The 25085-nt window shown below is 37.3% G+C and overlaps 1 protein-coding gene across 2 annotated transcripts in view; it reads right to left on the bottom strand.

Annotated features, from left to right (window-relative positions):
• itga9 (integrin, alpha 9) overlaps window positions 1–25085 on the bottom strand; it is a 103422-nt gene that overhangs the window by 5376 nt on the left and 72961 nt on the right. For both annotated transcript variants that reach the window (XM_051916674.1, XM_051916675.1), the window contains 12 exons: window positions 23564–23716; window positions 22545–22621; window positions 21285–21432; window positions 12882–12968; window positions 12694–12773; window positions 10593–10682; window positions 9466–9574; window positions 9000–9107; window positions 3838–3963; window positions 3455–3574; window positions 3245–3340; window positions 554–673 (listed from right to left, as the gene is read on the bottom strand). In XM_051916674.1, the coding sequence (XP_051772634.1) occupies window positions 554–673; window positions 3245–3340; window positions 3455–3574; window positions 3838–3963; window positions 9000–9107; window positions 9466–9574; window positions 10593–10682; window positions 12694–12773; window positions 12882–12968; window positions 21285–21432; window positions 22545–22621; window positions 23564–23716 (1314 nt within the window). The remainder of the gene's footprint in view (window positions 1–553; window positions 674–3244; window positions 3341–3454; window positions 3575–3837; window positions 3964–8999; window positions 9108–9465; window positions 9575–10592; window positions 10683–12693; window positions 12774–12881; window positions 12969–21284; window positions 21433–22544; window positions 22622–23563; window positions 23717–25085) is intronic.

Genomic DNA, 25085 nt, shown 5'->3' with positions numbered 1-25085 from the left:
TGCATTTTTGATATATTTACAGTAGGAAATTTACAAAATATCTTCATGGAACATGATCTTTACTTAATATCCTAATGATTTTTGGCATAAAATAAAAATCGATAATTTTGACCCATACAGTGTATTGTTGGCTATTGCTACAATGCGTATGATACATATGATTTCTTAGTAATAATGAATATCGAAAATAACTTAAAAGTTTATAATTTTATATATATATATATATATATATTTATATATATAAATAGCGATATCGATTCATTGCCCAGTTCTAGTGGTTGCTACAGTAGATGCTTCTGATTGGTCTAAAAGTCACTGTTTTATAGTATATTGTTTTCTTCGCACAGCGACCAAAATTCTTACAATATGATTATTTCACAGAAAGTGTGGGTGGTGAAATATCTAGACATGTTAAATGTTTAGATATAACCTACTTCTAAAATCAGAGAGAAATACTAGGCTGCTAAGAATGTTAATCCAACGGCAACCCCGAATGTTGCTCCAGAACCAACAAGGATGTTGATCCAGGAACATGTGATGTCTGATGCGGTACCTTCCAGAGCAGCACAGCCAGCAGCAGGAAGATGAGGATCCCAACCAGCAGGCTGATGGCGATGATCCATCCCACCACGTAACCCCTGGGCTCCTGACTGTGAAGGGCCTCGAACACCAGCTGCAGGACGACACAGAGACAGTGAACATATACGTGAAGCAGACGGGACACAACATTCAGCAGAACCCTCATAACCTCACTGAGTTAAATAAACATATTAGAGATAGTCATTTCTCAGTGGGACCAGAGATCTGATTTTACAGACTGTATGAATCAGTGTGTCATTTCCTGGATGTTATAATGTCTGTGCTGAGTCTACAGTATATTGGGCATTGACTCAATCAAAGGGAAATGAGATTTCAAGTCAACAAATCAATCAAACACACATCTGTGAGGGTTTTCATTAATCCGGATGATTGTAGAATGTCAGTAAGAGATCGTTTGTTTACAACTGGACATCATTTATCAATATTTGAGGTCTGTTTTAGATGAAATAACACTCAAAATGAATACATACTCAGTTTTTTTTGCATAATATGTGTTATATGGCATACGTGTTTGCTGACCCTTAAATGTGGAAGAAGTTCACCTCTAAAAACCATAATGTACTGCCACAAAAACACAGCGAGGGCAACAGTTCCCTCAGTGGATCTGGCTGTAAATGTTGCATGAAAAGCTAGCAGAAAATCCCAGTCTGGAGAGAGATGCCAGCCCAGATAAATCTCGCTTCAGCTTCTGGACACAATTTCACTCCTTGAATACGAGGACCGAAATAAAATACCGCAGTTCACGGCCTGCAGTCAAGTAAAACCACAAATGAGATCTCTTTCTTCTATCGGTAATGAGATGCAAATGAAGACTTTTGAAGAAGTGTCCTGTCTCTTCTAGAGTTTCAGAAGAGATCTTAACAACTCTGTGCTCAGATTTGCTAAGATACCAGTGGATTTTTTTTATAGCATTATTTACTTACTATTATAGTATTTTATATTTGTAATTAGCTTTAATTTTTGTATTATATTAATTATACTATATATTAATTAATTATTTTAATTATATATTTATATTTTATAATTATATTAATTATAATTTATTTTATATATATATATATATATATATATATATATAAATTTTTAAATATAAGCTTTTTCAGTTTTCATTTAAATTTTTTGTTTACATTTTATAAAATTTGTTATGTGCTTTTTTTAACATTTATATTTAGCTTTATTTTTATTTCAGTATTAGTTTCAGTATTTGTTCAATGCAAAGGGAGATATTTTCTTTTACAGAAATCACTGTTTAAGGACTACAACGAGCTTCTTCCCGGGTTGGTGACATCCCTAACCCTAAAATTGACATAAACCCCGCCCCCAAGAACACGTAACAATGGGGGTAAGGCCATGTCGGCTGAACACCGTTACTGACAATCCTCATTTTGGCTGCGTGAGATTCTCCAGCTTTGTTGTTGTTGAGCGACCAAAGCGTGAGCTGTTAAAGCTCCGCCCTCTTCTGGAAAGGGGGCCGGGAGCAGCAGCTCATTTGCATTTAAAGGGACACACACAAATAGGGGCAAATTTGACAAGCTATAATAAATGATCTGTGGGGTATTTTGAGCTGAAACTTCACAGACACATTCTGGAGACTTATATTACATCTTGTAAAAGGGACATAATAGGTCCCCTTTAAGATCAAAATGATCTTCATTTTATAGCTCAATACTCTTACTGTATGACACCTGTTAGACTCATTCCTGTACAGTATATTTTTTATTTCTTGTCTTTTAGGAGCTTCTGAGGTCCTGAGCTATGAAAGAGCAATAATATCATCCTCTGGGTGCCGTCTTTGGAGTAAACATAACGATATTATTTCTATTCTTGACTAACAATGCAAACTGAAGCATAAGATATAAATATCGCACTAAATATATCTAAAGCATTTGTTGAGTTCAGCTGACGGAGTCACGACTAATGTAAAGATACAGTAGCATATAAAGGTTTGGCGCTCACAATCGGTCTGTCGTTTCCAATTTGTCTAGGCGGCTGTGAACATGATGGAAACTGAAACATGCTAGAAGACTGTGAGGTATTAATGCTTGTACATGTACATGGGCAATGCAATTTCTAAATGAGAGTTGCATGTCCACCATTTGCCCGAGGGACCGTCTTGTGCAACTTAATAACAGATTGCTCTGGGACCGATGCATTTCCTAAGTGCCGAGGGTAAAAGGGGGCGCAGACCCATTAAACAGCCCTATTAGGAATTGGCCTGGCTGAAACCAGGTCAGAAACCCAATCAGCTGAGTGAGACACAACACTTCCACTGACACACCGTCCCATACTCCTCCAATCAATCGGCACGCCGAGGTCTGCAGTGTTAGGGGCGACTGTTCTTGAGCACAGCTGTAGAGTAAAAAAAGCCTCCTACTCCCATATGAACAGCAAACTCGACCCAGATCTCAGTGGCTCCTAAGAGTTGATGAGCTCAGAATCATGCAAACGGACAATTTAATTCTCTTCCGTGCATCAGGGGTCCTGATCGGTTTCAAAGACAATAATCATACCCGTTTCAATCACACAATGAAAACCACCAGCGTGTCAGCGTAAGTCTGAGTGTAGTTTACAGTAATGGTACAAATATGCTTGGCAAGAAATGCCTGGCTGTTGGATTGGATTATTCATCCATTTGGTCACTTACAGAAATCTCCTCGGGAAGCCCGGTGGAGACCTCCACGGCCCTGTCGTCCAGCTGGACGTGACCTCGTGTCACAAACTGGATCACAGAGGAGCTGTCCTGCAAACCATACACAAAGACAGACACATTTACAGACAGACACAAAAAACATGACTTGCATTGACATTACAATAACTTTTACATTATCAGGCCATTATTAGGCCAGTTACTCACCCTCTGCAGTATTTCAGTGTTCAGTAGTATTTGCACATCTATACTTATGGCCTCTTCTTTAGCCTGAGAGCCCAGACTGCAGGAAATAGTTTGACACGCTCTGCCAGGCCGGTCACAGTCCTGTTGACACAGTATGCCATCAAAGATTCATCGATTCAGCACAAAAACTGAAGTGAAATGAGGAGAGTGATTTTGGGGGCAATAAATGCTGTGATCCACTGCACTAATGCATATACGTCGACAAAAAGGACCATCAAACAACATTAAATATGCAAATATGGCTTATTTCCAAGCACTAAATGTATTTTTGATGGCATTTTCACAGAGTGAGGCTTTTTTATTTATTTATTTTTTAACTATTCCCAATAAGTCCTGTGTCATACCAGAACTTTTCTGCCGGATTTGGTGAAGAAGGCAAAAATGGTGTGGAAGATGCTCTCCTTGTCCTGTGGGATTGTGCAGGGTTTGGGGTTCCTGTGCCACGTGCAGTTCCCTCGACCGTCTGATACCTGCAGACAAACAGAAAACAAGATCAGATTCATTGGGGGCACACCTTAGTATCACTGATATACTACTGGACTACTTAATATTTTGAATTATTTTTTACTTTTATTTATTTCATTTTCAGTTAAAGTTTTAGGTATTTTTTGTTGTGTTTTTTCGGATTTTTATTACTTTTAATTAATTTTATTTCAGTTTTAGATATTTTAGTACTTCAAGTTTAACTAAACAAAACAAAAGAAATATTGCCATAGCAACTATCTGAAATAAAATGTTTAGGTATTTTATTTCAGCTAACATTTATTTTAAGTAATGAAAGTGTTTTTTATGGTTTTAGTTTACTATAATAACCCTGCTTTATGGAAGCTTGTTTCTGACACTGAATAAAAAAGGTAATTGCGACTTTTTATCTCACAATTCTGACTTTTTTTTCTCAAAATTATGCGATATAAACTCGCAATTGCGTGTTATAAAGTCAGAATTGCAATATAAACTTGCAATTCTAAGAAAAAAATTTCCTCAGAATTGGACTTTATAACGCACAATTGCAAGTTTATAATCACAATTCTGAAAAGTCACAATTGCGAAAAAAGTCAGAATTACAAGAAAAAAGACAGAATTGCGAGATATAAACTCGCAATTGCGAAAAAGTCAATTACGAGACAATCGCAATTGTGAGAAAAATTCAGAATTGCGAGAAAAAATTCAGAATTGAGAGAAAAGTCAGAATTGAAAGAAAAAAGTCAGAATTGCGAGATATAAACTTGCAATTGCGAAAAAAAAGAATTGCGAGAAAAAACTCAGAAAATGCGAGAAAAAAGTTAGAATTGAGGGAAAAAAGTCAGAATTGCGAGATATAAACTCACAATTGCGAAAAAAGTCAATTACGAGACAATCGCAACTGTGAGAAAAAATTCATAATTGCGAGAAAAAATTTAGAATTGAGAGAAAAGTCAGAAATGAAAGAAAAAAGTCAGAATTGTGAGATATAATCTCAGAATTGTGAGGAAAAAGTTAGAATTAAGGGGAAAAGTCAGAACTGCGAGATATAAACTTGCAATTGCGAAAAAAATCAGAATTGCGAGAAAAAATTGGGAAAATGCGAGAAAAAAATTCATAATTGCGAGATATAAACTCATAATTGCGAGAAAAAGTTAGAATTGCAAGAAAAAATTCATAATTGCGAGATATAAACTCATATTTGCGAGAAAAAGGTTAGAATTGAGAGAAAAAAGTCAGAATTGTGAGATATAAACTTGCAATTGCGAAAAAAGTCAATTGCGTGAAACTCGCAATTCTGAGAAAAAAGTCAGAATTGCGAGATATAAACTCATAATGGCGAGAATAAGTTAGAATTGCGAGACAAACTCACAATTGTGAGATAAAAAGTCCCAATTATCTTTTTTTTATTTTTTTATTCCGTGGCAGAAAACAGCTTACAGTTCTGTCAGAAGCTTAAACACACTTGTTTACTCTACTGTACTTCTTTACTGTTGAATTACTGCTGTCATCTTCAATAGAATATGTCCATAAAACATGTCCATTTACATTTTAAATCAAATTCTTTTCATTTGCAAAATGCCAGTGGTTGAGTGGGATTATTGAAAGGTGATGTGCTGACATTATAATTCATCCGGTGAGCTCAGACCTGCTATATAATTCAGATAACGAAAAGGAAGTTCTTTCCCAGTGGGAGTTCAGAAGCCTTTCTCTGACAGCACGTCCCATCTGGAGTGATTTAATGTCCCGCAGCCCCTTCCACCCCTCTGGCCCCGGGGCACACTTCACCACTTTCTTTAATTCGCATCCTTTCCAGTCAGACCTCCATAGAGTAAAGCATCTAAAGACCTCACATTGTCTTCTCTCAAGACAAAGGAAAGGATCTCTGCCTGTTTCACATGTGACTTTATGAGGCCACTAAACAGTGTGATTCATTCATGGGCTGATCTCACTACAGTATTGTTTCAAAACCTACTGACTTGCATCCCAAGACAGCACTTTAAGAAATACACAACCCAAGCTCATTGGAAAAACACGGCTCATTGGTGACATTTCTGCAAAATATTGCTTCTTGCACATTTGTGACACATTCAAAGTAAAATGTACCCATAGCGTTGGGTATCGCAAGTGCAATGCTGTAGCAGGTGAGCTACAGAACAATGACTTCATCAGGAAAGTCACACATATGGAGCCGATTATGTGATGCAAAAGTCAAAATTTATCAGTTTACAAATCATGGTAAAAGTGTTGTGAGGTCATAACAATATTGTGCAAGAAACCGTGTGAAATACACAGGTTTGGAACAACTTGAGAGTGAATAAATGATGACAGAATGTTCATTTTTGGGTGAACTATCCCTTTGAATGTGGGTCAAAGGGACCCAAACACGAAAGCCTTATGTTAAAGTATATTTTTGGCTTTGGAAGGCAGCAGACGACTATAGGCAGCTCTAGGTTTTGGAACAAAGCTTTGTCACGTAACCCTCTCTAATTTAAGACATCTCCTCAGCGTCGAGGGATCAGCCCAAGCTGTTGATGTAAAAATGCCTCATATGTTTTCAGCCATGTGAGCAGTGGAATTCCTCCACGTGTGCATTTTTAATTAGGCCGTGTGTTTGTGGTGTCCGTGTGGGTGCCTGGGAACGTCCGCTCCTCTTTGAGTCGGGTTACCCGGCATTGCCACTGTGCTACAGGTTAGTTAGGGTGAACAGAAGCTTTTCCCCAAGTGTCCCATTCCACCCTTTCGTGCAAGCCATCTAATCCCCTTGTAAGTGATTCCATATGGGGCGTACAGGGTGGGATACAAACCTCCCCTGTCCTCCCATTCACAGTCAACAGGTTGATCCCTGGCCTGATCTAGTAATATGGCCGCTGTAAAGGTTAAATCAACATTGAATGCGGTGCTAGTCTTGAATTTCTACCCTCGATATGAAGCTTATTGTGAGTCTAACTTAGGCACAATCCATGGCAGCCCAGTAAACCCTGTGTCTCACCTCTGAATTAACTATAAGCCTGAGGATGTTGACCTCACTAAACTCTCTCGGCCCTCAGCGCTGTATGTGAAAAGAACATAATCAACACTCTGCCCTATTTCTATAGATACAACAGAGAAAAAGCCTGGCTCTGTGTATTTAGCTGAAAAATCAAAACATGCAACAATTGTGGCATTTAAGAAGTACTTTATAAGGTAAATATAGTACATGTAATCTTATTCTTAACCTTAAGTAGAAACAATGTTTTACACATAATATAAGTAAGGCATAATTGACAATAGACCATTGAATTACTGAAAATTTAATGCATGTAATATAGGCATAATGCAACAATCCAGCATCAACTCTTCTACTTACTCCATGATTGGCACATGTACGTTTACATATTTTCCAAGATTTTTTTGTCCCTTAAACGTTCACTAAAAGTACTTACCTACACCGTCAATTAACCCTCATCAAGCCTGCAAAATCGTTTCAAAAGTGTAACCGATTCAAAAAATAACATGGCAAAGTGATAAATGTAATGAATAATTGATGATGGGGCCATGAAATCATGGCAAATCAATGCAAACTAAGGTGGCAATGCAGATATGACACAATTTGCGTCACTTTTCATTAATTCGAGCAGCTTGGTTTGCAATAAATGCTGCTCCACATGAACTTATCTGCTGTTTGGGTTGCTTAACATTTTTTGGAATGTAAAGTGCCAAATATCTTCCCATACTTGTAATGAGAAGTGCTAATAAACCTCCTATTGTCAACAAAAGAGAAACATAGTTTTCTGCCAAAATAAAAGCTCATTTTATACTTGCACTGTAAAATAAATATTACTTTACAAAATATATATAAATATATATTTTTTTCTTAAATACAAATTTTTTTTACTTAATAAATATTAATATTTCTTATTTTGTTTAATATTTTTATTTAAAAATAATAATAATAATTATTATTATATAATTTTCTTATAGTCATATTGTTATATAATCACAACATTTCAGACTAAATTGTGCAGCCCTACAAATTAGCACAGCAAACCTAGAGAGAGAGAGAAAGAAAGAAAAAGAAAGAAAGAAAGATGGACAGATTGATTGATTGATTGATTGATGGATGGATGGATGGACAGATGGATGGATGGATGGATGGATTGATAGATGGATGAATGGTTGGATTGATGGATGGATGGATGGATTGATGGATGGATGGATGGATGGTTGGATAGATGGATTGATAAATGGATGGATGGATGGATAGATGATTGATGGATAGATGGATTGATAAATGGATGATGGATTGATGGATGGATGGATAAATGGATTTATGGATGGATGGATGGTTGGATTGATGGATGGATGGATGGATGGATGGATGGATGGATGAATGGTTGGACTGATGAATGGATGGATGGTTGGATTGATGGATGGATGGATGGATGGATGAATGGTTGGACTGATGAATGGATGGATGGTTGGATTGATGGATGGATGGATGGATGGATGGTTGGATTGATGGATAGATGGATGGATGGATTGATGGATGGATGGATGGTTGGATTGATGGATGGATGGATGGATGGATGGATGAATGGTTGGACTGATGAATGGATGGATGGTTGGATTGATGGATGGATGGATGAATGGTTGGATTGATGGATAGATGGATGGTTGGATTGATGGATGGATGAATGGTTGGACTGATAAATGGATGGATGGTTGGATTGATGGATGGATGGATGGATGAATGGTTGGATTGATGGATAGATGGATGGATGGATGGTTGGATTGATGGATAGATGGATGGATGGATGGTTGGATTGATGGATAGATGGATGGATGGATGGTTGGATTGATGGATGGATTTAGAAGCTTAAAAAGATCATGGTGAACTGACATGGAAATTATTCAAATCCTCTGAGACTTGGTCAACCAATCAAAAATGGTGTGACACAAAATACCTATGAAGAACAGCTTACATACAAATGACATTTAGATATGAAGGTACTGAGAATGAAGTCTAGCTAAATAAACAAGAGCATCAGTGGCAGGAACTCACTTGTGTGTCAATGATATGGAACATATCTGGTCCGTTACCAGCCAGGCGGTTGGGTATCCTGATGTCCATCCTGGAGCCAGGAAGTCTGCTGGGCCCATTGTTTATCACCTACACAAACAGCACATGGGAAACAGATTTATACTGGGATCTATGCTCAGCACAAACACTAACTGCTAATAACTCACAGCAAACTATACACTTCATATTCATTTGAAGCACATTATAATGCAGCTTGGTTCTGGACTGGTCAAATGTGACATTGCATAATGATAGTATTTGGATTTGCATGATAGTAATTAGACTCTTTTCATATTTCCAGGGTTTTCAGAAGCAGTTGTCATCATAGTTGGGTTCTGATCACTTTATTTTGTGATAATGACCGGCTGATTGTACATTAAAGTCAGAGTCTACAATAAAATGTACAGAAAAACTTCTCATCTGAACAGCATATGGACATACGGGATACCTGAAAGGTGAAGTTGAGCGGCTGAAAGCTGCACTCCATGTCTTCCAGCTGAAGGAAGCGTGATCGGTCGACTGAGTTTCCATACACAAAAGACGTAGGGGTGACCACACTGCAGAGACAGCCACACAATCCTTCATTGTGCTATATTATTATGTCTTTCACTTAAAGAGGATCTATTATGCCCTTTTACAGTCTTAGTTTTGTTTTTTGGGGTCTACTAGAACAGGTTTTCATGCTTGAATGTTCATTATTTTCCTCATATTCTCTCATCATAGAACCCCTTTAATGTGATTCATTTGATGGTAGCTTTGATCTATAATATAATGTAAGCGTGCTGCTGTCAGAATTACTTTATTTTGGTAAAACATTGCAGCGTTTATAGATCAAACACCTGGAAGACACTCAATGCCAGTAGAGTATTGCATAGGATTGTCTATATGTACTAAATACAATCTTTTTATTCCTAAACTGATTACAGAAACCTTCTAATACATATGTAGTTAACTTGCTAAATGACACAAAACAGACTTTGATCTGGTTTTACGTCTAACCTCTGGAGCTCATGTTTATATTTTGAAGTGTAGTCTCTGGCGCGCTCATCTAAAACATTACAGGGAGGACGCTCTCATTATCAGGCTGTACATCTCGCTGTAGAACATGTTGTGTATTTAAGCCTCATTCATCTCTGTGAAACAAGCCTGTAACTTTGAAATACTCCAGCGCCGCACAGAAACAGGAGCCAAAAAAGAAATGCGCTCATAAGAACTAAATACTAAATACATATGTCTCTGGTGTTGTCAGATGTCTGGCAGTGTGATGGACTACAAAGCTACCAAAAACATTGAACAGAAAAGTCTTATATCGTGTGATTTTTCTCAACGAAACACCGAAGGAGATGTTGTAAAGAAAGCTCACTCTGGTCTTATGCATTCAATGAAAGTGCTTATATTTTTGGGCAGCTCCTCAGAGTTATCATCCGGCTACAGAATATGGTGCACAAGTCATATAGACACATTTTTAGGTACATATTTGGTTTGACAATCCACAGAAGAAAGAAGGTCATGCAGGTTTTGAACAACATGAGGGTGAATAAATAATGACAGGAGCTCATGAAGTGTAAATCTTACCCTGTGATTGCTGTGTCCACCTCATGCACCAGCGGTATGGACAACTCCAGTGTGTTGTCATGAAGTGTGCTATCATGTTCTGGATTGGCACTAAGAAAAAAAGAACAATAATATTGAACAAAGACAGTTCATTTTAAATTTATTAAGTCATTAGTAGGGCTTCCCCCAAATATTCGACTAACCATTAGTTAACGAGAAGAGGCTTAGTCGACCAAAATTTTATTAGTCGCTTAGTTGGCTTAGAAAGTGGCAAAGTCACGCAGATCATTAACAGCTGGGCATCCAAACGCTCGCCTATCATTCATCAACCTCAAATATGGCTTATCATCTGAAACATGTAAGTAGTAGCAACTACTAGAAAAATGTGGGCTATTCAAGTATTTGTGTGGAGTGTGAAAGTAGTAGCGCGTTTACTGCATGACGGCTAACATGGAGGCGCCGGCGCGATCACTTGCACTTAAAATACTCCTTCATTTTTGGTCATACAGATAAGAGTAATACATCTTTTGAATATGTGAAGAGTCTACTTTTATTTGTGTGCATTCACAATAACAACAAAATGTTGTGCTTTTGTAAAACGTGACCACAAAACCAGTCATAAGTCGCACGGGTATATTTGTAGCAATAGCTAACAATACACTGTATGGGTCAAAATTATCGATTTTCTTTTATGCCAAAAATCATTAGGATATTAAGTAAAGATCATGTTCCATGAAGGTATTTTGTAAATTTCATACCGTAAATATATAAAAAAATGTATTTTTGTGAGTGGATATGCATTGCTAACAACTTCATTTGATCAACTTTAAAGGTGATTTTCTCAATATTTTGTTTTTTTTGCACCCTCAGATTCCAGATTTTCAAATATTGTCCTATCCTAACAAACCATACATCAATGGAAAACTTATTTATTATATGATTATATATAATGTATAAATCTCAATTTCAAAATGGCTGGTTTTGTGGTCCAGGGTCACAAATAATGAAACCAAATGGTGCGATTTCTGTTGTCTCTCTCTGTGAACTTGCCTCACAGACATGGAAAAACGTATGTATAGGAAGCGAAATGTCTACTTTTAAATGAACCAATTCAAACGTAAAACAAATATTCTCAGGTTATGTAATCCATAGGAAATGTGCATATACGTTTGTGATGAGTCAGAACACTTATTTATCAATTAATTATTAAAATGTTAAAGCAATCTCATTGCTGTTTTTCCCCGACGCATTCAGAATCATTACATTACTGCCAGTGCGCTGTGTGGCAAGCTTTATGCATGTGCTTGAGCGCTGATTAGGCTATGAATTTGGATGATTTATATGGTTTATTAATAAACGTGTGATTAGTTGACTATCACTTAAAATTAACAACTACTAGTCGACCAGAAAAGTCTTTAGTCGAGGGCAGCCCTAGTCACTAGTCATTCATCTATTAAAATAATGAAGCTTATTATATATATATATATATATGTTTCTTGAGCAGCAAATCAGCATATTAGAATGATTTATGAAGGATCATGTGAGACTGTGGAGTAATGATGCTAAAAATTCAGCTTTAATCACAGAAATAAATTACATTTTAATATATATATTTAAACTGTTATTTTAAAATGTAATAATATTTCACAAAATTACTGTTTTACTGTATTTTTGATTAAATAAATGCAGCCTTGATGAGTATAAGAGACTTCTTTCAAAAACATTAATAAATCTTACCGTTACCAAATGTTAAACAGTTGCATGACTATAACTGATAAAGCCTCCACTGTAAGATGTCCAAATGTGCATTATGAGAGTTTTATTTGCCTCACAGAGAGCTAGTTTTGACCACTTAGTGTGTAATGCACATCTCTGAGCAAAGAAAACACATCTGGCAAGCATTAGATTAATATCACGACTTCAATATCAAGCAAAACCACTTGATTTCTCACAAAATAGCCAAACAGGGAAAAAAGTCCAAATGTCTAATCTATCTAGTTGTTTCAAATATAAACATCGTGACATTCACTAATGTGGACTGATGATGTGAACCATGTGTATTTAAATCACAGAAATAAACCTTGTATTTTAAAGGGGGGGGGGAAGTTCATTAAATGCTCACCTTTTAGCATGTACTAAAAACAGCAGTGTCTCATTTTCACCAGATAGATGACTCGTGTCGAACAGCACCGATAGATGGTACTGAAAAAAAAGAGGTTAAATCTACAAGGTTAAATGGAATTGCGCTATAATTAACAAGATCACTTAGTAAATCATTAAGCTGTTAGCCTGACGCTCCTGTCATACTACCTTGGTTTGTGCCCTCATGAAAGGAAATCCAATGCTGCACTTGAGGAAGTCCAGCTCTACCAGCATACAGGAAATGCCCTTCTCTTCCTGGAGCCGAATCAGACAGAGAAAACACCACATGACAGTGAGAATAACCAGTCAAACTCTTCAAAAGCTGTAGTAATTTGTTAGGACCCCAGCAGTAAGTCTCACCAACCGCAGTGCCTATGCTTGAAAATCATCTAAAAGAAACCCAAGAAATCCCTGATTGCCAGGCAAATGTTCAGAAGGCATCGAAATGATTCACCGTTGAGAAAAATAAACTCTCGCAAGCTGGATTCAATATGCATTACAATTTTGTTTAGATCTCAAATTTAATTGTGCAGAAAGACAGTTGGAAGGGAAAATAATAAATTTTTATGTTTAGCTTTTTCTCTTGCAATTTTGAGCAGTGCACACCACACACACGTCGACTAGATTTCAGACAAGTTTACATTTTTTTGCAGCATCTGCATCTGAATTGAGCTGAATAATGACAGTTTGTCTTCTATGGAAATGCTTTACAATTGAAATTTAATTTGTTTCTAATGAATTTTACAACATTTTGGGATAGTTCACCCAAAAATGAAAATTATCCCATGATTTAAGGCCCGTTCACACCAAGAACGATAACTATATTTGCGTCCACACCAACGAACGATAACGGTCTGTTCATTGTAAGCTCACGTGCTGCAGTTTCAATGTTTTTGCTGTTCTTGTTGCATTTACACGGCTTTAACCAGCAGATGTCCTCAGCATGCTATGTTTGGAGTGAATAGCTAGTGTAATCGATCTAATCTAACAGTGAATTTAGAAGACAAAGTCAATATAGTGGAATAAAAACAACACCTAGTCTTTTTCACTGCAACTTCAAAAGAAGCAAGACAATGTTGTCGAAACTAGCGCTGGATATCTGAGGTAATTTGAGAACGGTGTCATAATGATCTCATCGTACCATTTATTCCAAAGGGTATGACCGATTGTTTTCCATAAATCCGTTTTCTTTAAAGTGTCCTTGAAAAGGGGGTTTGAATTGTCAAACAGTAGTGGATTTTTCTGGACTTCGGCGATTAAATTATCCGCAATGTCGTCTGCCATTTTAAATGCGTGAGCCCTTAAATTAGAATGGATTCTGATTGGTTGTCAGTGTTTATCGTACAACAGCTGGAAAAATTTATCCCAATGATATAGTTTCTCTATATCGTTATTACTGTGGTGTGGACAGTGCTATTCTTTTATATTTAGAACGATTTTTAGAACAACATCTTTATCGTTATCTTTATAGTTATCGTTCTTGGTGTGAACGGGCCTTTACTCACCCTCAAGCCATCCTACTGTAGGTGTATATGACTATCTTCTTTCAGACGAACACAATCAGAGATATATTTAATAATATCCTGGCTCTTCCGAGCTTTATAATGGGAGTGAATGGGGGGCGAGATTTTGAAGACCAAAAAAATGCATCCATCCATCATAAATATAATCCATATGACTCCAGAGGGTTAATAAAGGTCTTCTGAAGAGATGTTATGGGTTTTTGTAAGAAAAATATTCATATTTAAAACTTTATTAACTATAATAACTAGCATACTGCAGAAGGCTGGACGCATCGATTTGTGGTGGAAAAGTGATCTCTGACCTGACACATGATGCAATGACGACCGTGGAAGCTCAGAGGATAGAGCAAAACAAAACACCGGTCACAAATTAGAAGTCTACAATGAGAATATTTAAAGAGAACTGTTGGAGGATTTCGATATAAGAGAAGAGGAGCGTGAGTTTGTTGCCCAGCCCTATTTGTTTAAACCGTGAGAGGCGTCTAAGCTTGCGATACTCCTACATCCTGCGTCATGCATCGGGTCAGAGGTCACTCTTCCACCGGAACTCGACTTGCGTGCAAAGTTATAAAGTTTTAAATATGGATTTTTTTTTTTACAAAAACCCTTCGCTTCTCTTCAGAAGGCCTTTATTAACCCCCTGGAGTCGTATGGATTATATTTATGATGGATGGATGCATTTTTTTGGTCTTCAAAATCTCGCCCCCCATTCACTCCCATTATAAAGCTTGGAAGAGCCAGGATATTTTTAAATATATCTCTGATTGTGTTCGTCTGAAAGAAGAGAGTCATATACACCTAGGATGGCTTGAGGGTGAGTAAATCATGGGATCATTTTTGGGTGAACTATCCCTTTAATACTGCAATCTACCTGATTATTAACATTTTAAGATTCTTTGAAACAATCTGTATTGTATAAAGTGCTATATAAATAAATGTGACTTGACGAACTCATAAGTAGCTGTACTCTCACACGCATTGAACACTTGGAGAACAGTAACAGGGACAATCGCCAGCGAGAGCTGAGAGCTTTTCTAAACACAGCAGAGAAGCACCGGCTGGTTTGTGTAAACAGCTGAGATTGGACCCCATGAGGAGTGAGCGTTCCTAGAGCGAGAGTTCACAAAGCTGTCATTTTACAGAGCTGAGAGCGTAAAAAACAACCAAGCTCCTTCAGGAATCTATCAGGGCCACTGATAAACCAGACAGTTGGAACAATACAGAGGATGAGTGCTTAACTCTGGGATCTTCAGTTCCACGTGAGGCCTTGCACGTGTTCCTCGTTCTTGAGTTTATATTTGGAGCTATTCTTAGCGAGGTTGCAGCAATAACAAGAACTGCTGCCGGAGAAAATGCATCAATAAATAGTCAGAAGTAGATGAGGGGGGTGCAGGAAAGCCTGGGACTGTTTGCAAAACTCATTTTTCATGCACTTTGCAGCTCTCTGGGGAAGAGTTTGAGGCTTTGGCCTCACGTTTTGCACTCGTTTGGAGCGTTTGCGCTAACACCCTGGTTTCCCCAGCTTTAAGTATCGCTAACGTACAGCAGGGCACCTCAACTGGCGGCCTGCGGACTAAATGTGGCCCGTTAATCATTTCTGAGTTCAAGAGCGCTCAGTGGTGCACAATTTGCAGTCTGTGGTCCATATCCGCACCAGATCATGCATTATTACATTTTTTGTCTATAGTTCAGCTACCCTAGTTCCCCAAAACATAATATTAGGCACAGATATTCAAATGTGTCAGTTTGATACAATCTGATGTGCAAATTCAAAAGTTTGTCAACACCATTGCTGAGTATTTTCTCCTTAAAACTGCAGTGAAAAAAGACGCGGTTTGAAATCGCTGGTGTTTCTGATGTCACAAACTACCTTGTAACCAATCACGTCAAAGTGTGATCTGTCGTCAACAAGTGGATCTCTGAACTGGTACGAGGTGGGGCTAATTTGCATATTCATAGAATCGTGTATACTAAATGGGGCAAGGATGTCGAGTTACATTCAAGCTATTTTAAGGCATGAAGAAATTTTTTTAAGGAAAAAAACATATAAATATGTCATTTTGGTGATCAAAGATGAGTTTTAAGGGATAAAATTATTGACTTACAGGGGGACTTTAAAGAAATTAATACTTTTAATCAGCAAGGATGTGCTGAATTGATCACAAATAACATTTATAATGTTACAAAAGATTTCTATTTCAAATAAATGCTGTTCTTTTGAACTTTCTATTCATCAAATAATCTTGAAAAATAAAACGTATGACAATTTCCTCAAAAATATGAACTGTTTTCAACATTGATAATAATCAGAAATGTTTCTTGAGCAGCAAATCAGCATATTAGAATGATTTCTGAAGGATCATGTGACACTGAAGACTGGAGTAATGATGCTGAAAATTCAGCTTTGATCACAGGAATAAATTACACTTTAATATATATTACCATAGAAAACAGCTATTTTAAATTGTAATAATATTTCACAATATTACTGTATTTTTTACTGCAGTCTTGGTGCATTTATTTTTGAATGTTAGTGTACAAGAAAATTGTGAATTTTCACATTACAGTTTATTAGGGCTGGGACAATACATCGATGCATCGCGAATCGAGAAATGATTCTGGATCGATTCTGATATTTCGTATATTTCGAATCGATTCTGAGCTTAGTTTCCGTACTCTGCTTCCTTCCAATTCCTTACACACACCACTTGAACCTTCTATAAAATAATAATTCATAAAGTTCAAAAAGGTTGAAGCGAAGTACAGGGGTGTTTGCAGTGGGCTGTTTACATTAATCTCGCGTCATAAAAGCATTCTGAGGTGCAAATACATTGTCAGACTCAGCCGAATGCACGAGCGCTCTTCTTCGTGAGCATTTGAGCATGCGGTTAAAAACTAGCCTAGAGCGGCATCTGCTGTTAAAAACTAAACTCAGAATCGATTTACGATGCATTTGGAAAATATCAGAAATGATCCACGAATCGCGATGCATTGATAGTATTGTCCCAGCCCTACAATTTATCAAAACCTATTTGATTTGTTAGACATCTAAGCCAGAAAGGACTTTAAAGGCGATCTTAACCAATACCTGATTACATTCATGTTAACAAATATCAAGTGTGTTCAGCTGAATATATCAGATATTAGATTGATAATGTTCTGTCCCTCTTTTTATTTACGTAATATGGCCCTTGAACCAAAGTGGTATAAGATCCCTCACGAACGATATGTGGCAAGAATTGTTCAACATTATTTATAGTCATCTCCCTCTTGCTCAGCACTTTTTCTGCAGTCTGGCCCCAGTGAGGAGACGTACCCTTTGTCTTCATCAAGTGGACTTAAATAAGCAACCCTCTGACACAATGTCCTCTAAAGCACTAACAGGAAAACCCCAGGACAACTCGAGTTCAAAAATGACCTCTATTTCCTAAATTGCGAAGCTTTGCTAAATAAACTGTTGGTGCTCCTACAGAGAAGGGCAAAGAAGAAGGTACTCAGGTACTGGTACAGTATCTGATGAGAGCGAACAGAGCCCTGCGGACCATGTGACTTGAAATGTTTTTGTCGTTTTATTCTATTATTTTAAATCTAAATCTGTCCAGTGTTTTGTCACTACTGTTTTAGTAATTTTATTCCACCATGAGGTGTTTTTATTAACTCACTACTCTCTGGTCTGTTATTAAACTGAAACATTAACAAATCTCAAATGATGTATGAATTGGCTGTGTCTCTCTAAAATAAACTTCATATCCAGCCAGGTTGTTTCACTCTCTCTCTGTCTCGTCATTTAGCGCTTCAGTAACACTAAAATAAATCAAATTGTTTCCGAGACACCAATTTGAAGGTCTTCGCTTCACCTGCTGTAATCTAATAAAAGGACAATCCACCGTTTATTTAATTACAGTGAGTGTGTTTCTTCGCAAGAGGGGCCCCGGGGCCACCTGAATGAGGCGATAGAGCTTCTGAAACCAATTCACTGCTGCAGATGGTTTGGGTTGCAAGACAAACACAGGGGCAACAGGACCTACTATAAAACAAGAGGCGAGCGCAAGTTCACACTCGGCATGACGGAAAGCTGAAGTGGCCTAAGGGAGACATTCTGGCCTGACCTCCGCCGCGTGTAGACGGGTCACATCAACACAGAAGGCTTCTCGCGGCGTTGGGGTAATTAGAGGGGTCCTGCTGCGTTTACAGTACTAGAACAGCAAACAAAGTGCGGCCACTGTGTCTTCTCACAATACACTTCCACCTGGACCCCCGCATACATCCTATTCAACAGTCATGACCAATTACTCACTGCAAAAATGACCAAAATGAAATTTAACACAGTAAAACAATGTTAAGATCTCAAAACACAAGGATATAGAGAGTGAAATATGAGCAATTTAAAAACAAATGTATGTTTACGTTGAAGATAATAAAATTAATTTAGAAGGATTTTGGAATGCAGAAGGAGAAGAAAACAGCCATTAAGGGGCCAAGCACAAAGAAGGCCACAATAAGCCAGGCCACCATGGCTGGGAGCATCAGACCAACTGCAACAATGAGCAATTAAAGGCATATTAAGATGATTGTGTCAATATGCCAAAGCATTGCAGAGATACAGCTGCAAGAGTCATTTTGGCGTCATGCCTTAAATTCGTTGCAGCGGTATTTTGTCTATAGACATGAAATTCATAACTTTTTGTCAGCACAGTCTGAAGTTGATACGATTCGATTTTGGTGAAAATCAGACAAACGGTCTAGGCGAAGTTAGAAAAAGTAGGTTTTTAAAGAAAACCAAAATGGTGGACAAGAAGTTTGGCTGATTATGGCAAAATTGGTATGTTCTTGGCATGACCCAAGGAATTTATTAAGACCAGTTTCATTACAATAGGCTAATTTAATCAAAAGTTATTAGTTTTCTTTGGAAATTTCATTATAACATTTGGCCACAAGGTGGAGAAGAGCTCACACATACCGAGTTTCGTAAAAGATACACTAATGCGTTTATAAAATACAGCATTTTATGACAAAATTCAAAATGGTCGACACCCAAAATGGCTGATATGGGAAAATTGGAAATTATTCGACTCGGCATCACACTCCGAATCTAACGAGACGTTTTTATAATTTTTGGGCAAACCATTCAGAAGTTATGAGCAAAAATAGCCATTTTTGTATCTCCGGACCAGTAGGTGGCACTGTGCAGAAACGCAGCATGTCATGCTTGTGATGACATGGACCAAGTTTGGTCAGAATACAATATAGCACTGAGGAGATACAGCCTTGCGTCTACTTTCGCAAGCACTATGTAAAATTCGTTCACGCGTTTTTCGAAAAACAGTTTGACAAATCGACTTGAATTCCATAACTTTTTGTCGACATGGTCTGAAGATGATCTGGTTCAATTTTCGTGAAAATTGGAGCAACAGCCTAGGATGAGTTTGAAAAAATAGGTTTTTCGGTAAATTCAAAATGGCGGAATGTTTCTAGCCGTTACAGTTAAAAATTTATTAGCATAAACGTGAGTGAAATCTTGGACAGGTGGTGGCACTAGAGGGATTGAGTTAGAGGCTCCAAATTTGCTATAGTGACAGTTCAGACTGTCCTCTATCTGTGTGCCAAATTTCATAACTTTCCCGCAAGTGGTTCTTTGGGCTGCCATAGACTTCCAGAGCGGAAGAAACGGAAGAATAATAAGAACGACAACAATTACAGTAGGTGCCCTAATGATGGTCAAAATACTAAATAGTCAATTAAGGCTAGCCCAAACATAAATGATTTGCAATTTTTCACCTGAAAATAAAAAATATGTCATCAATTTGACTTTTTATCTTCTGTGGAACATAAAAGAAAATGTTTTGTTGAGTGACCATGCCGGCCTTTTCCATGCATTAAAAGTGAATAAAGACGGGTACTATCGAACCTCAAAAAGGGCAAATAAACACCAAATATGTTATATGCTTTTGTTTTTGGAAAAGAGCAGCAATCATATTGGTTTGGAACGACATGAGGGAGAGTAAATAATGCCAGAATATTCATTTTTGGGTGAACTATCCTTTCAAGTAGTATTTCTGTTGCAGTTTTTGATAGTCCATTCTTCCATCTTCTGCATTTATTTTCTAAAATCAGCAAAGTTGTTTAAAAAAAATCAGTAAATCTAGAAAAGGTCACAATTAGGAACCACATGTCCAAATATAGATATAATCCCTTAAAATTTAAGAACAACCATTAAAATGTGCAAATCTGCTTCTTTATTACCCTCTTGAGAAGGTTGAGGTCATCAAAGAGGTCCGTTTAGCAATCTTAAAGAGTCTCTCAAATAATTGTCAAACTAAAGGAGGAAATGTTCTTGCTCATGCTACAGATAACCACAGAATGGTTTTCAGCAGGGGAAACAGACGCTGAGGGATCTGTAGCAGATTTCAGTGTGAGACGTGTTCTAGAAGCCTGAGATAACGATTCACTGACCAGCTGCAAGTGCTCTCATCAGTAACTTCACTTCCTCTTGTTTCCACATCTTCCTCTGCTGACCCAATGCCTATCTCTCTATATTCTATACTCTTTTTTCCATTCTGTCCCTTTAAATCATGGATATGATGACCACATCTCCTTAAAAAGAAGATTCAAACTTGTCACATTTTCCATTTAACCTATTTGTCAGTATTTGGCACCGAGTTCATGGCACACCCATGGTGTGTATTACAAACAAGAATGGCAAGAGCTCTGCAAACTTCAGTCTAACTGGCTGGCTTTACTCAGTCTTCAGTAGGCTGGGAAACAAATTGGTACTAGTACTGAGGAACTCACTGAACTACTTGCTGGATTTGCAAGTTTGCAAAGCTTTTAGCAATTAATCTTTGAAAAATATTGGGGAATTTAGTTTGAAGCAACTCAAATTTACCAACACCTGTATGTCATGTTAATAATAGTGTCACTTTACATGTCAGTCAGTCTGTTCCTGTTGGGTGGTTCTTGGTAAGAATAAGATGCAAACTGGACTAGACTGTAATTCAATGGTCGAAAGTCTTGTTTAGAGGAACTAATGGCAATACGTCAGACTTACTCTTTGTAAGAAGTTGATGTAATGAACCTCTCTGGAGAAGTTGAAGTAGATGTTGGTGTCATAGGCGTCATCTCCAGCATTAGAGATGGTTAAATTTAATGACACATTTCTCACTCCACCAAGAGCCAGATGAGAACTGATGTAACGCCTGAGAAATGAGAGAAACAAAAGAGAACACAAGTGAGACAAGGACAATCTCAGGAAACCTGTTTTAAAATATTTCTGGGTCATACTGTACTTCATCTTAAAATCAAATGAAATGAGAAATAAAATTTTGCATTTAAGAAAAAAAAAATTAAGCCTATTTTAGTACAATTAATACTGTGACAATATTTTCATTACAATTTTATCTGCAACTTCTCATGACTGTACTGTGAAAAGAATTATTGCATTATTACTTTAAGTTTTTACTGTATATACTGTATCACTGTAGTATGAGATAATAAATAAAAAAAATGAGAAAAGTAGTAGTATTTTTTGTAATGCATTTGTGTTTTTGATGATTTAGTAATTAACTAACATTTTTTGCATTGTGACAATATTTTCATGACATTTTATTTGCAAATTCTAATGAATGCATTGTGAAAATAATTATTTTATTATTTTAACCTTTAATCTAATATATATATTGTATATCACTGTATTTCTTTATGTTGATGGTTTAAATAACAAAAAAAAAAAATACTATTACTGTAATGAGAATCTAACGAGAACCACTGTAAAAAAATATTTTCAACTTTTTTCTTTTGTCAAACCATCTTAGATTCACTAATATTTTGTGATTAAACTAATCTCTTACTTTGTATTACCTCAAATTTTTAGTTTCAATGAACTTCAATGAACTTTCAATGAAATTTAATACAACAAAATGTTTACAGTGCTCTAATATATTCTAATAAAAAAAATTGTAAAATAGGTCCTAAAATAGACTTCATTTTCCTTATACCCAAATATATATCCGATACATAGAGCATAGAACATGAACGCTTGTTTTGTAGTCATTACAGTAAAATATGTTTTCAATTACTGGCTCTAGTACATACAGTAAGTAGTGAATCACTATCTGCTCTTTAAACAGTGAAGGTTTAACCAGGTCCAGATCATTCAGAACCGGACTGCAGGACCGTCTAATGAATGACGTCATGGGCCAGTGAGAGCCAAGCGTGTGTCCACACCCAGAGAGACTCAACCCTAATGACGTAAACCAACTGAAACGAGCCGCTGCGCAGAACCTCGAGAGGAGAAGACCAGGGGCTTTACCCAGAAAGCAGCAGTTTCCCATGAAGCCTCAGGTCAGCGGCACAGTCCTCTGACAGACAGTTCTTCTCAAACCACGTCTGTGAAGAGTCAAACAGAGCACAGGATGTTTACACAACTTAACTGTCAGTATAACCGAGAAGGAAAGCAAATACTAGAGGGTGCTGTAGTGCAAGACTTCATGACCGCCTGCAAAGCTCTAGTATTCGAGTAGCGGTTTCAAGCGTAGTGCACAAGAAAGTGCCGTGTGTTTGTGTTGGACGTTTTTTGACATCAACACCTTTGCGCTAGCGCTACAGACAAACTGGTGGACGCAGTTACTAATAGCCTCAGATTCCACCATAATGGATTCCTGACGCGCTGAAAGATGCCAGCGCCTTGTTTCCTCAAGCTCAGAGGGAAAGGCATGTCAGCTAACAGGAGGGTGGGATATGAAGTGGGCTGTTGGCAAATAAATTCATCAATCTTCCACATTCCACTCACAAAGAGTCAACAGCCATTATTGAGTGCTAACTAAAACCACATTTATAACTAGAGAAGAGGGTAATTGCTGGCATTCGGAGCTGATGGGTGATGCCAACGGCAAATGAGCACAAGGTGAGTAACAGAGTCTTAGAGTAACAGAGTAAATTGGAATAATCTACTATATGAAATCATTGTGAAGATGTTAAAATGTTAAAACAAGCAATATATAAGAGTCCTAACCAAGTGTGATATGTTTCCGGAGTCAAATCATTTTTATTTCTATAAACATTCAAAATCAAAGGCAATCTGAACATATTTGATTTGATGTGATATTTTACTTTCTTAACACACATTCGTTTTTTTTTTTTTTTTTTTTTTAAAGTAAAAACTATAGTATGTGGTGCCGGAGGTGCAGTTGTGATACTGTATATATCAACGCTGCCCGTCAGACTATCGGCACTGACAATAATTCCTAAAGGTTATCTTCATCTTCATTTTCAGTGCTATCCTGTTTAAAATTGATTCTTTAGGTGCAGTGAAAGCTGAAGGATTCAAACCTCGTTCTTTGTGGCGATCTTCTCTCCTTTTTTCCAGCGTAGAACAGGAGTCAGAGAGGGAAGGTCGCGGTCCTGATATCCATCCACGACGTGTTTTCCTAAACTGTACGCTGCCTCAAACACGATGGCGGCAAACACATCCTTCACTTCTTTCTGTTGAAAAGCACAAAAATGGGAAAATGTGAGATATAAACTAATAAGAAACCTTCAAATCTTTAAAAGCTGAAATGTGTCAGTATCACTGATTTACTATTAAAGTTTTTGTATATATTTTCAATTATCTCGCAATTCTGACTTTATATCACGCAATTCTGACTTTATATCATGCAATTCTGACTTTATATCACAATTCTGACTTTATATCACGCAATTCTGACTTTATATCACAATTCTGACTTTATATCACGCAATTCTGACTTTATATCTCGCAATTCTGACTTTATATCACGCAATTCTGACTTTATATCTCGCAATTCTGACTTTATATCTCGCAATTCTGACTTTATATCACGCAATTCTGACTTTATATCTCGCAATTCTGACTTTATAACTCACAATTCTGACTTTATATCTCACAATTCTGACTTTATAACTCGCAATTCTGACTTTATATCTCACAATTCTGACTTTATAACTCGCAATTCTGACTTTATAACTCGCAATTCTGACTTTATATCTCGCAATTCTGACTTTATATCTCGCAATTCTGACTTTATATCTCACAATTCTGACTTTATAACTCGCAATTCTGACTTTATATCATGCAATTCTGACTTTATAATTCGCAATTCTGACTTTATATTTTGCAATTCTGACTTTATAATTTGCAATTGCGAGTTTATATCACTCAATTCTGAGGAAAACAACCAGAATTGCGAGATAAAAAGGCGCAATTACCTTTTTTATTTTTTATTCAGTGGTGGAAACAAGCTTCCACAGACAGCACATCACATCCACTAATGTTTCAAAATAAAAGCACAGACTGACAAAAGTTTAGATGAATGTCCCATATGACAAGTATCTCACCCAATCGGTGGCTGTGTAACTGGCTTTGCACAGGCTAAAATCTTATTTGCGGTGGAAAGCTTTATAGCCGAAGCTCTTTGCAAAGCTCCTCGAAGCTCTTGTTGGCTCAGTCAAGTGAACTGTGTGCCATTAAAGAGCCACCAAAAGCTATCGGATGAACATTTGGAAAAAGCTGGCACTGCCCTGCCCCAACACACTTCATCTTCCCTTATTTTGGCAATATGAGCCGCAGCCCGAGGAGTGTTTCCTTTGGCACACGACTTGGAAACAGTCGAACGAAAGACTGAACAGGATCAAACCTCAACATCCTCGTTAGACGACACTAAAGAGGGAGGGATATGGGAAAAGCAGACCTCTCCTGTGCCCTCTTCTCCTCCCTTGACTATTAAACATCACTCAGGCCTGTGAAGAGGCTTGATTGCTTCGGCTTTCATCTGTACCACCAGGACAGAAGAGCAAACTGTGCCTATTGAGCACCCCTTCACTTCTTTCTTTC

Source organism: Ctenopharyngodon idella, chromosome 13, assembly GCF_019924925.1.
Source record: "Ctenopharyngodon idella isolate HZGC_01 chromosome 13, HZGC01, whole genome shotgun sequence".
Classification (NCBI taxonomy): Eukaryota; Metazoa; Chordata; class Actinopteri; order Cypriniformes; family Xenocyprididae; genus Ctenopharyngodon; species Ctenopharyngodon idella.
This window is presented reverse-complemented; position numbering and strand designations above follow the sequence as displayed.